Source organism: Pongo abelii, chromosome 21 (assembly GCF_028885655.2).
Source record: "Pongo abelii isolate AG06213 chromosome 21, NHGRI_mPonAbe1-v2.0_pri, whole genome shotgun sequence".
Classification (NCBI taxonomy): Eukaryota; Metazoa; Chordata; class Mammalia; order Primates; family Hominidae; genus Pongo; species Pongo abelii.
Window position 1 is genome coordinate 33,784,497 of NC_072006.2, and position 13,346 is coordinate 33,797,842.

Consider the following 13,346-nt stretch of genomic DNA (forward strand, 5'->3'; position numbering starts at 1 on the left):
CCCACTGGAAGTGACATTGCTAAGTTAGAGGGTGTGTGTGTTTTCATATATGAGAATATTATCTAATTTCTCTCCTAGATGATGTAGCAACAGGGCTCCCCACAATCCTTGAACATAGATGTGGAAGTGGCTTTATCCTGATTGTGCAGATGATATAGGCAAAGACACTGAAGTTTCCAGATGGTGCCTCCCCAGCCCAGGCAATCAGAGCCAGAAAGTAGCTCAGGTGTGACTCAGATCTGCTAACTCCTAGTAGGGTGCTCACCCCTCTTTGCCATGCTCTCAGCCTAAACGATGACCTGGATGAGAAAGGGGGGAGGCAGGGAAGGGGGCCAGGGAGCGGCAGTTGTGCCAAAGTCTCCTTATACCAGTGCTATGAGGGCGGAGCCATTTGTTGCCTCCTTTAAAGATGAGGACACTGAGGCTCAGAGAGGAGATCTGAGTGGTGAGGTCAGGGAGCCAAGATTTCCTCCCCACCAGCCTGACTCACAGCCCCTGTCTCTGCAACACTCACTCAGCTATGGTTTTTCAAGTGTGGAGAAATGCTCCGAACTTCTCTTTCCGGACTCTGGCATTGTTCACTTCTATAGCCAAAAGCATTAAAAATAAAACCGAGGCTGGGTGCAGTGGCTCATGCCTGTAATCCCAGCACTTTGGGAGGCCGAGGTGGGTGGATCACCTGAGGTCAGGAGTTCAAGACCAGCCTGACCAACATGGAGAAACCCTGTCTTTACTAAAAATACAAAATTAGCCAGGCATGGTGGCGCATGCCTGTAATCCCAGCTACTCGGGAGGCTGAGGCAGGAGAATCCCTTGAACCTGGAAGGCGGAGGTTGCGGTGAGCCGAGATTGCGCCATTGCACTCCAGCCTGGGCGACAAGAGCGAAACTCCATCAAAAGCAAAACAAAACAAAATAAAATGAAAAAAAAAGTCCTGTAGGGGTAGGAAGGGCTGGCTTTACACTCTCATTAGAAAGGTTCTGCAGATGGCTTATTATATGTCAAGCCTGTTCCTAAAAGACAGGTCTCAGCACACATGAAGCATTTAGGACTCTCCCCCCATGTTGTGCTGTTTCTCCTTCACTCAGCAGCATCTATGGAGCAGAGCTGGGCCTCCTGCAGCTCAGCGGAGCACGTGCCCACCCCTTCTTGGTGCTGAAGACTAAGGATGAGGAGATGAGGTATTTCCTACAGGGTGTGTGGGGCCCATAGGAACAAGTTTCCATGCTCCCCTCAGGCTGACAGGAACCCACAGTGTTTTGTTTCTGGCCACAATGTATCTGGGCCTGGGCACCCAGGAGGGAGGCTTCTCCCTTGAATTGCATGAAGTCAAGAATCTTGAAGGGACAATTGGGTGTGCCGTCAGTGTTGGGGCTCAAGAATTCAGGGCACTTGCTCTGTTAATGGACATGAATGCTTGGTGGGACACAGAAGGTGCCCACTGGGACACATGGAGGACAAGGAGACAGTGCCTTCATTTCTCCCAGCCTCAGTTTCCATATCTGTAGAATGGTGATCATCATGAACTCCTTTAAGAGAAACAAAATGATTTGAGGTTATCTCTGTAAATCACCTGGCACATTCTAAGCATCCCCAAATTGAGGTGCTATTTGAAGGTTGTGTAATCTTAAGCCAGTCTTGCCTTCCCTTGAGTCCTCAGTTTCTCCATCTGTGTGATGCTGATAATCATGGCCCCCACTCTAGGTTCTGTGAGGATTGGAGAGGATGTGCACAGAGCCCCTAATGGTGGAGGGGTTCGGGTTATCACCGAGCTGCTGCAGAACAGTGGTTAGGAGAGCATGGGCAGGAACTCAACTGCCTGGGCTACTTCCCAGCTCTGCCATTTTCTAGCTTTGTGACCTGGGACAAGGCAACCACCACTGTGGGCCTTGGTGTCCTCATCTGTTGATGATAACACTGACATCACAGACTGCAGGGAGAGCTGAAGGAGTTAAATCGTGTAACATGCTCAGAGCAGCACCTGCAGTGCAGTAAATGTTCCATAAATGTGAACTATGTGATGCTGAAGCCATGACACCTCAGGTGGGCCAGTACTCCTCCAGGCCTCAAGGATATATGGGGTTTGGGGTGGAGTCTGGTGGCTTTCAATCTTGGCCACCCGTTAGAATCACCTGGGAAACTTTGACAAAAATGTTTACAAACCTGGACCCAGGATCCACCCTAAAAATGCCAATTTAATTGATCTGACATGGGCCTGGGCACCTGAACTCTTTATGACTCCAGAAGACCCTCATATGCAGTCCCCCGGCAAAGGTCATGCCCCATAGGGTTGGGGCTTTGAGAACAGCTTTTCTGGGGGTGGGTGCTTCAGAAAAAATGTGGTGGAAACATCTCAGGAGGCCTCAGTGCCCTGGCCAGGACCCCTCCCACAGTACAGGCCTCAGGACCCAAGATAGAGTTTCTGGATAAAGCCCTGCTCAGATCCAGCCTCAGTGCTGAAGGATCTTCCATTTTGAAAACATTTGTATCTAAAAAAGCGCTGAAATCCCAGTACTCCTCAGCCCCAAAAGTCTCCCTGCCTCAAAACACCAAGATGTCACAGCAGGGCGGGGCCAAGATGGCTGACTAGAAGCAGCAGTGATAGGAGGCTCCCATGGAAAAGAACCACAAAAGCGAGCAAATCCTGCAACACCAACTGAAGTATCCAGGTTCTGACATCAGAATTGACTAGGCAGCTGGCGAGACCCATAGAGAGGAAGAGCAGTGTGGTGCAGAGGCCCCCTGAGAGCTGTGGGGCAGGGAAGCCCCCACCCCACCCCCAGCCAAGGGGGGCTGTGAGTAAGCATGCTACCTAGCCTGTGAAACAGTGCTTTTCCACAGAACTGAGCAACCCTCGGATCGGAAGATCCCACTCATGAGCCCATGCCACTGGGGCCTAGGGTCTCAACCACAGAGCAGCACAGATTCTCAACAGCCATTCAGCTAGAATCTCCTTCAGGCTGCTGAGCTCCCAGGCGAAGGGGTGGCCAGGACCACAGCTGTGGCTGCCTGCTATCTAAGCCATCTGAGCTCCTCTGGGGATGGGCGGCAGCCAGCATTGGGACTGATCACTGCCTAACACACCAAGTTCCCAGGGCAAGGGAAAGGTGGCAGCCATCTCTATAACTCCAGGCCATGCTTTTCCCCTGCTGGAGCCAGGGAGGCTGGATGGCTTGTTCCCAAGAGGTATCCCCCACAGCCCAACACACCAGCTGTGGCAAACTGCGGCCAGAGTGCCTCTTCAGGACTGGTCCATCCCTCCTCACTGGGCCAGGAACTCCAACAACTCCAGCCCGGGGCTCAGGGACAGAACTCTGATCTCCCTGGGCCTGAGCCCCTGTGGGGAGGGGTGGCCACCGTCTTAGTCCAGCAGACTTAGTTTTTCCTGCTGCTAGTTCTGAGAAATCTGGGCAGCCCAGATAAGTGGGTTTTTCCCCACTGAAGCACACTCACTCCACCAAGGGACAGTCAAAGTGCTTCATTAAATGGGTCCTGCTCCCCGTGCCACCTAACTGAGAGAGACCCTCTAATAGGGGTTGTCAGACACCCTACACAGGAGTGCTCCTACTGGCATTAGATCAGTGCCCCTCGAGGTTAGAGATCCTAAAGGAAGGAGCAGGCACCCATCTTTGCCGTTCTCCAGCCTCTTCAAGTGACATGTCCAGGCGTGGGAGCCAACTTGATGAAAAGGCCCGAAGTAAACCCCCAGCAAACTGCAGCAGCCCTGGAGGGGAGGGACTTGACCATTGAAAGAAAAACAAACAAACAGAAGGCAACAACAACAGCATCAACAAAAAAAGTCCCCACAAAAACCCCATCCAAGGGTCAGCAGCCTCAAAGATCGAAACTAGACATATTCATGAAGATGAGAAAAAATCAGCAAAAAACACTGACAACCCAAAAGGCCGGAGTGCCTCTTCTCCTCCAAATGATCGCAATGACTCTCCAGCAAGGGCGCAAAACTGGACAAAGGAGGAAATGGACAAATTGACGGAAGCAGGCTTCAGAAGGTGAGTAATAACAAACTCCACTGAGCTACAGGAGCATGTTCTAACCCAATGCAAAGAAGCTAAGAATCTTAATAAAAGGTTACAGGAGCTGGTAACTAGAATAACCAGTTTATAGAGGAACATAAATGACCTGATGGACCTAAAAAAACATAGCACAAGAACTTTGTGAAGCATACACAAGTATCAATAGTGGAATGGACCAAAAAGAAGAAAGGATATCAGAGTTTGAAGACCATTTTGCTGAAATAAGGCATGCGGATAAGATTTAAAAAAAAAGAGTGAAAAGAATGAACAAAACCTCAGAGAAATATGGGACTATGTAAAAAGACTACACCTATGATTGATTGGAGTACCTGAAAGAGATGGAGAGAATGGAACCAAGTTGGAAAACACACTTCAGGATATTATCCAGGAGAACTTCCCCAACCTAGCAAGACAGGATAACACTGAAATTTAGGAAATATAGAAAACACCACTAAGATACGCCACAAGAAGATCAACCCCAAGACACATAATAATCAGACTCTCCAAGGTCAAAATGAAGGAAAAAATGTTAAGGGCAGCCAAAGAGAAAGGCAAGGTCACCTACAAAGGGAAGCCCATCAGACTAACAGAACAACTATTAGCAGAAACCCTACAAGCCAGGAGAGAGTGGGGGCCAATATTCAACATTCTTAAACAAAAGAATTTTCAACCCAGAATTTCATATCCAGCCAAACTAAGCTTCATATGTGAAGGAGAAATAAAATCCTTTCCAAACAAGCAAATGCTGAGGGATTTTGTCATCACCAGGCCTGCCTTGCAAGAGCTCTTGAAAGAAACACTAAACATGGAAAGGAAAAACCGGTACCAGCCACTGCAAAAACATACCAAAATATAAAGATCAGTGATCACTATGAAGAAACTGCATCAACTAGTGTGCAAAATAACCAGATAGCATCATGAAGACAGGATCAAATTCACACATAACAATATTAAGCTTAAATGTAATTGGGTTAAATCCCCCTATTAAAAGACACAGACAGGCAAATTGGATAAAGAGTCAAGCCCCATTGGTGTGCTGTATTTAGGAGACCCATCTCACATGCAAAGACACACATAGCCTCAAAATAAAGGGATGGAGGAAAATTTACCAAGCAAATGGAAGGCAAAAGAAGGTGGGGGTTGCAATCCTAGTCCCTGACAAAACAAACTTTAAACCAACAAAGATTAAAAAAGACAAAGAAGGGCATTACCTAATGGTAAAGGGATCAATTCAACTAACTATCCTAAATATAGGAGCACCCAGATTCATAAAACAAGTTCTTAGAGACCTACAAAAAGACTTAGACTCTCACACAATAATAGTGGGAGACTTTAATACCCCATTGTCAATATTAGACAGATCAATGAGACAGAAAATTAATAAGGATATTCAGGGCTTGAACCCAGCTCTGGATCAAGTGGACCTAATAGACACCTACAGAACTCTCCACCCCAAACCAACAGAAAACACATTCTTCTCAGTGCTACAAGGCACTTATTCTAAAATCAACACATAATTGGAAGTAAAACACTCCTCAGCAAATGCAAAAGAATGGAAATCATAGCAAACAGTTTATCAGACCACAGTTCAATCAAATTAGAACTCAGAATTAAGAAACTCACTCAAAACCACACAACTACATGGAAATTGAACAGCCTGCTCCTGAATGACTCCTGGGTAAATAATGAAATTAAGGCAGAAATTAAGAAGTTATTTGAAACCAATAAGAACAAAGAGACAACATACCAGAATCTCTGGGACACAGATAAAGCAGTGTTTAGAGGGAAATTTATAGCACTAAATGCCCACATCAGAAAGCTAGAAAGATCTGAAATCAACACCCTAACATCACAATTAAAAGATCTAGAGAAGCAAGAGCAAACTAATCCAAAAGCTAGCAGAAGACAAGAAATGACTAAGATCAGAGCCGAACTGAAGGAGATAGAGGCACAAAAAACCCTTCAAAAAATCAATGAATCCAGGAGCTGGTTTTTTGAAGAAATTAACAAAATAGACCACTAGCTAGAATAATAAAGAAGAAAAGAGAGAAGAATCAAATAGACACAATAAAAAAAAGATAAAGGGGATATCACCACTGACCCCATGGAAACACAAACTACCATCAGAAAATACTATGAACAGCTCTACGCAAATAAACTAGAAAATCTAGAAGAAATGTATAAATTCCTAGACACATACACCCTCCCAAGACTAAACCAAAAAGAAGTCGAGTCCCTGAATAGACCAATAACAAGTTCTGAAATTGAGGCAGTAATTAATAGCCTACCAACCAAAAAAAGCCCAGGACCAGATGGATTCACAGCCAAATTCTACCAGAGGTACAAAGAGGAGCTGGAACCATTCCTTCTGAAACTATTCCAAATACTAGAAAAAGTGGGACACCTCCCTGACTCATTTTATGAGGCCAGCATCATCCTGATGCCAAAGCCTGGCAGAGACAGAACAAAAAAAGAAAACATCAGGCCAGTATCCCTGATAAACATCAATGTGAAAATCCTCAATAAAATACTGGCAAACTGAATCCCGCAGCACATCAAAAAGTTTATCCACCACAATCAAGTTGGCTTCATCCCTGGGATGCAAGTCTGGTTCAACATATGCAAATCAATAAATGTAATCCATCACATAAACAGAACCAAGGACAAAAGCCACATGATTATCTCAATAGATGCAGAAAAGGCCTTCAATACAATTCAACACTGCTTCATGCTAAAAATTCTCAATAAACTAGGTATTGATGGAACATATCTCAAAATAAAAAGAACTATTTATGACAACCCCACAGCCAATATCATAATGAATGTGCAAAAGCTGGAAACATTCCCCTTGAAAACCAGCACAAGACAAGGATGCCCTCTCTAACCCTTTCTATTCAACATAGTATTGGAAGTTCTGGCCAGAGCAATCAGGCAAGAGAAGGAAACAAGGGGTATTCAAATAGCAAGAGAGGAAGTCAAATTGTCTTTGTTTGCAGATGACATGATTCTATATTTAGAAAGCCCCATCATCTCAGTCCAAAAACTCCTTAAGCTGATAAGCAACTTCAGCAGTCTCAGGATACAAAATCAATGTGCAAAAATCACAAGCATTCCTATACACCAACAATAGACAAGCAGAGAGCCAAATCATGAATGAACTCCTATTCACAATTGGTACAAAGAGAATAAAATACCTAGGAATACAACTTACAAGGGATTTGAAGGACCTCTTCAAGGAGAACTACAAACCATTGCTTCAAGGAAATAAGAAAGGACACAAACAAATGGAAAAACATTCCATGCTCATGGATAGGAAGGATGAATGTCATGAAAATGGACATACTGCCCAAAGTAATTTATAGATTCAATGCTATTTCCATCAAATTACCATTGACATTCTTCACAGAATTAGAACAAAAACTACATTAAATTTTGTATTGAACCAAAAAAAAGTCCATATAGCCAAGACAATCCTAAGCAAAAAGAACAAAATTGGAGGCATCATGCTACCTGACTTCAAACTATATTACAAGGCTACAGTAACCAAAACAGCATGGTGCTGGTACCAAGACAGATATATAGACCAACAGAACAGAACAGAACAGAGACCTCAGAAATAATGCTGTACATTTACAACCGTCTGATCTTCAACAAACCAGAGAAAAACAAGCAATGGGGAAAGGATTCCCTATTTAATAAATGGGACTATGAAAACTGGTTAGCCATATGCAGAAAACTGAAACTGGACCCCTTCCTTACACCTTATACAAAAATTAACTCAAGATGGGTTAAAGACTTAAATGTAAAACCCAAAACCATAAAAACCCTAGAAGAAAACCTAGGCAATACCATTCAGGCATAGGCATGGGCAAAGACTTCATGACAAAAATGCCAAAAGCAATTGCAACAAAAGTGAAAGTTGACAAATGGTATCTAATTAAAATAAAGGGATTCTGCACAGGAATAGAAACTGTCATCAGAGTGAACAGGCAACTTAAAAATGGGAGGAAATTTTTGCAATTTACCCATCTGACAAAGGTCTAATATCCAGAATCTACAAGGAACTTAAACAAATTCACAAGAAAAAAACAAACAACCCAGTCAAAAAGTATGCAAAGGATATGAACAGACACTTCTCAAAAGAAGACATTTATGTGGCCAACAAACATATGAAAAAAAGCTCAACATCACTGATCATTAGAGAAATGAAAATCAAAACCACAATGAGATACCATCTCATGCCAGTCAGAATGGTGATTATTAAAAAGTTAGGAAACAATAGATGCTGGTGAGGCTGTGGAAAAATAGGAATGCTTTTACATTCTTGGTGGGAATGTAAATTAGTTCAACGATTGTGGAAGACAGTGTGGTGATTCCTCAAAGATCTAGAATCAGAGATACCATTTGACCCAGCAATCCCATTACTGGGTATGTAACCAAAGGAATATAAATCATTCTACTATAAGGACATATGCACATGTATGTTTATTGCAGCACTATTTACAACAGCAAAGACATGAAACCAACCCAAATGCCCATCAGTGATAGACTGGACAAAGAAAATGTGGTACATATACACCATGGAATACTATGCAGCCATAAAAAAGAATGAGTTCATGTCCTTTGCAGGGTCATGGATGAAGCTGGAAGCCATCATCCTCAGCAAACTAACACAGGGACAGAAAAGCAAACACCACATGTTCTCACTCATATGTGGGAGTTGCACAATGTGAACACATGGACACAGGGAAGGGAACAACACACACCAGGGCCAATCAAGGGGTGGGGGGGTGAGGGGAAGGAGAGCATTAGGACAAATAGCTAATGCATGCAGGGCTTAAAATCTAGATGACGGGTTGATAGGTGCAGTAAACCACCATGGCACACATATACCTATAAAACAAACCTACACATTCTGCACTTGTATCCCAGAACTTAAAGTAAAATAATAATAATAAAATGATGTCACAGAGGACTCTGTTCCCTCCTCCTTCCAAAATGCTTCCAGCTTTACCTATGATCTTATTTGTTATTTGAAAGCCTATGGTCCAGACTTGGTGGTTTTGCTTCTATTATCATTTGAGTTTTTCATGAGCTGCAGGGAGCAGGATTTGAGCCTTTTCTTGGTGTTTCTACTCCTCTATGTTCTGCTGCCTAAAGAATAAATGTGTAGATTCAGAAGCAGTAATGACCAAATCTCTTGATAACAGCCATAGGGCTCATTTATTAAGCACCTGCTACATACCAGGCTCCGTGCTTGCATTCATCCTCTCTCATCTTATCCACTTTTGGCCCTTTGCTAGCTGGGGTCCCCTCAGACCCTGGTCCTATAAGGGACTCACACGAGGACCCCCTCAAGGCAATGAAGGAAGGATTAAAGAGCTGAGAGGTACAGAGGGAGCAGCCAGCATCAGGCTCCCATGAAGCCCTCAGTAAATGGGAACTGGTTACAGCCTCTCAGCCCTCTAGGGATGCCCAATGCTGCTGGTGTCTTCATGACTTGACTTCTTCAAGTGACACCCTTCTTACTGTGCCCATAAAATGTTTGCAGGTGGTAGGGAGCAAGTTAATATTTACAAATGCAAGTATGCCTAATATGTGTTTCCTGATGACTGCTATAGGAGGTGCAGGGTAATAATTAGCAATTTGGAGACACGTTTAGGACTCATCTACAGGGAGAAACTACCCTCATTTTTCTGATTCTCCAGTTTGTGTGCTTTCAGGACCCAGGAGAGATTTCTGCCTGTTGGGGTGGCCTAGATCTTTGTCTCTTGTATGAATTAACGATGAAGAAATCACCCACCTTTGGTTTTCTTAGTACTCAGTGATCATTGTTTTTGACCCCAACCTGGCCCAACTGAAGACCTAGATTCCAAGAAAACTTCCCTCTTTTCAAATTGGGGACTTAGCACAGATTAGACCTGCTAACTAAAAAAAATGATTGATAGGAAGGCCAAAGGAAATAGCATTTATCTGGGAAATAAAGAGTTGCAATTTGGGAACCCTGAGTCATGGCAGCCCTGAATAGTGTCCCATAGGGCAATGCAGGAAAGGTTTTGTGCTGGGGACTTTCACAAAATGTTGTTTTTGAAAACAGTTCATTGGCTGGCAGAAATGCTAAACTGCAAACTCGTGTTCATTGGTTACTTAATTAGGACACTCCAGGATGAGAGAAATCAAAATCCCATGTACCTTGACTCCAGTCCATTGTTATCCAGGTCTACAGCAACATCTTGTGGCTTGACCTTTAGCAGGTGTGAGTGCAATGCTCTTACAAACGCTTGACTCCATGTTAAAGCTTTAACCTTAACTACTTCATTTTCTTTCAAAAACTGCACTGGAATATTTGTGAAAAGAATGAAAAATATGAAATAAATTCATAAATACACAAAGAGAGAGAGCTCTGGGTATATGTAAAGTCTGGATTAAAGACAGATCTGTGTTTATTTTTATGAAGCATCTTCTGACTTTGATCCAAAGCAAAACTTCTTCCATTGCCCCATTTAATCCTTGTTGCACCCCTAGGAAGGAAAAATGCTGCTGTCCCATTTTGCAGATAAGGAGCTGCATGTTCCAGGCCACCCTTCTCATGGGCTGAACAGCCTGGTTGCAGGTCTCATGGTGGTGCCACTTTGCCATTGTTCCCTACTTTGGCTTCTGTAAACACCCCCTCTGAGGTTGGTGAGCTCTCCTGGGGAAACAGGCTACGACCAGTTGATACGCAGAGGGAGACCAATCAGTAACTTTATTCCTGTGCCCAGATTGGTGGAAGTCACCCTATGTGGAGAGGACTTTGAACTCAGGTCTGGACTTCCCTCTGGGACCTGCCCCTACACTGTCTGACCTGGGGCTGGTCCTCACCTCTTCCAACCTTTGCATCCTGCTATGTAAAATTAGAATAAGAACACTATCCTCTCCACATTATTAGAAGGATTAAAATTAATGTATCTCAAGGTTTTTAACAGTGTCACACACTCATCATTAGTGATGGTCATCTCAGTCATGTCTCCTGTTTATCGATGCCCCTTTTGTAGCCAAACCGTCTGCCCCCGTGGTATCGGGCCCTGCAGCGAGGACCACACCTGAGCACACAGTGAGTTTCACCTGCGAGTCCCATGGCTTCTCTCCCAGAGACATCACCCTGAAATGGTTCAAAAATGGGAATGAGCTCTCAGACTTCCAGACCAACGTGGAACCCACAGGACAGAGCGTGGCCTACAGCATCCGCAGCACAGCCAGGGTGGTGCTGGACCCCTGGGACGTTCGCTCTCAGGTCATGTGCGAGGTGGCCCATGTCACCTTGCAGGGGGACCCTCTTCGTGGGACTGCCAACTTGTCTGAGGCCATCCGAGGTAGAGGACCCTCACACCCAGCCCAAGCCCACACCTGGCTGTCAAGCCCACTCCCCTCTCCCCAGGCTATTGCTCCAGAGGTTGAATGGCCTAGAATCTATTCCCTAACTGTGCTGCCCACCCGCCATGCACCTAGGTGTGCTGGTCACTTACTATCATTTTATTGGCAGTGGTCAGGGGACCAGCAATCACGTGCCAAGCTCTGCGCTAGAGAGTTTCATTTATCTCACCAAGAACAACTACAATTAGTGAGTACCTACTATGAGCCAAGTCCCTATGTGCTTGGCGATTTCACTGATTTTGCTACAGTTCTTACATTCCAACTGCATGCCAGGGGTTATGCTTGTAGATTTCACTCATTCTTAGCCTAGTAGGAGCTACCAGTCCTTGAGCACCTACTGTGCACCAGACACTATGCTTAGTAATTTCATTCATATGCAAAGAGCACCCTCAATGTCTGAGCACCTGCTGCCTGCCTAGCACTGTCCTGGTGATGCCCTCACTGTGGTAGTGGGAGTTAAGTTATGGAGCCCTCCCTGTGATCTGTCTGTGCCACAAGGTCAGAGCTTCTGCTCTGTGCTGTTTCAGTTCCACCCACCTTGGAGGTTACTCAACAGCCCATGAGGGCAGGGAACCAGGTAAACGTCACCTGCCAGGTGAGGAAGTTCTACCCCCAGAGCCTACAGCTGACCTGGTTGGAGAATGGAAACGTGTGCCGGACAGAAACGGCCTCAACCCTTACAGAGAACAAGGATGGTACCTACAACTGGACAAGCTGGTTCCTGGTGAACACATCTGACCAAAGGGATGATGTGGTCCTCACCTGCCAGGTGAAGCATGATGGGCAGCTGGCGGTCAGCAAACGCCTTGGCCTGGAGGTCACAGTCCACCAGAAGAACCAGAGCTCAGATGCTACCCCTGGTGAGGTTACTCAAAATTTTTAAATTTTGTGCCTTTCTTTCATGTTAAAAGTAATATCCATGCTTGCTGTAAAATAAGCTAGAAATCTATAAATACAAAGTAAAATTTTAATGTCAGCTCCATCGCCCCAAATCCCACATGCCAAGAGTCACGACTAGTAAGAATTTGATGCACAAGTTAATAGAACTTTTGACATAAATATATATTTATTTATTTATTTATTTTGAGACGGAGTCTCGCTCTGTCGCCCAGGCGGGAGTGTGGGCGTGATCTCGCTCACTGCAAGCTCTGCCTCCTGGGTTCATGCCATTCTCCTGCCTCAGCCTCCCGAGTAGCTGGGACTACAGGCGCCCACCACCACGCCCGGCTAATATTTTGTATTTTTAGTAGAGACGGGGTTTCACCGTGTTAGCAAGGATGGTCTCGATCTCCTGACCTCGTGATCCGCCTGCCTCGGCCTCCCAAAGTGCTGGGATTACAGGCGTGAGCCACCACACCCGGCCAACATGAATATATATTTAAGGAGCAAAGAGGGAGGCAGGGGGAACCATCTTTTCATAGAGTCCTTTGCCTTCCCTTATTCCTTGAGAGTTGTTATGCCCCTGTTTCTCATCAGCCCACCCTTGTGCTCCCTACTTTTTCTAACCTCTGCTTTGTTTCTGTTTCATCCTAAACTTTTCCATCCACATTTATGACCTCATCCCAGTATACCCCGAGATCTGATGTGTATATTTCAGAAAGACAAGTGTAGTTTAAAACTGTACCAGGCCTGGCGGCTCACGCCTGTAATCCCAGCACTTTGGGAGGCCGAAGTGGGTGGATCACGAGGTCAGGAGATCAAGACCATCCTGGCTAACATGGTGAAACCCCGTCTCTACTAAAAATACAAAAAAATTAGCCGGGCGTGGTGGCAGGTGCCTGTAGTCCCAGCTACTCGGGAGGCTGAGGCAGGAGAATGGTGTGAACCCAGGAGGCAGAGCTTGCAGTGAGCCGAGATCATGCCACTGCACTCCAGCCTGGGCGACAGAGTGAGACTCTG

At 45.1% G+C, this 13,346-nt stretch overlaps 1 protein-coding gene across 1 annotated transcript in view; it reads left to right on the forward strand.

The window, feature by feature from the left end:
- The window catches only part of LOC100458517 (signal-regulatory protein gamma), a 60,383-nt gene that overhangs the window by 10,160 nt on the left and 36,877 nt on the right, over positions 1-13,346 (forward strand). The window contains exons 3-4 of the mRNA XM_024238995.3: positions 11,069-11,386; positions 11,975-12,307. Coding sequence (XP_024094763.2) covers positions 11,069-11,386; positions 11,975-12,307 — 651 coding nt within the window. The remainder of the gene's footprint in view (positions 1-11,068; positions 11,387-11,974; positions 12,308-13,346) is intronic.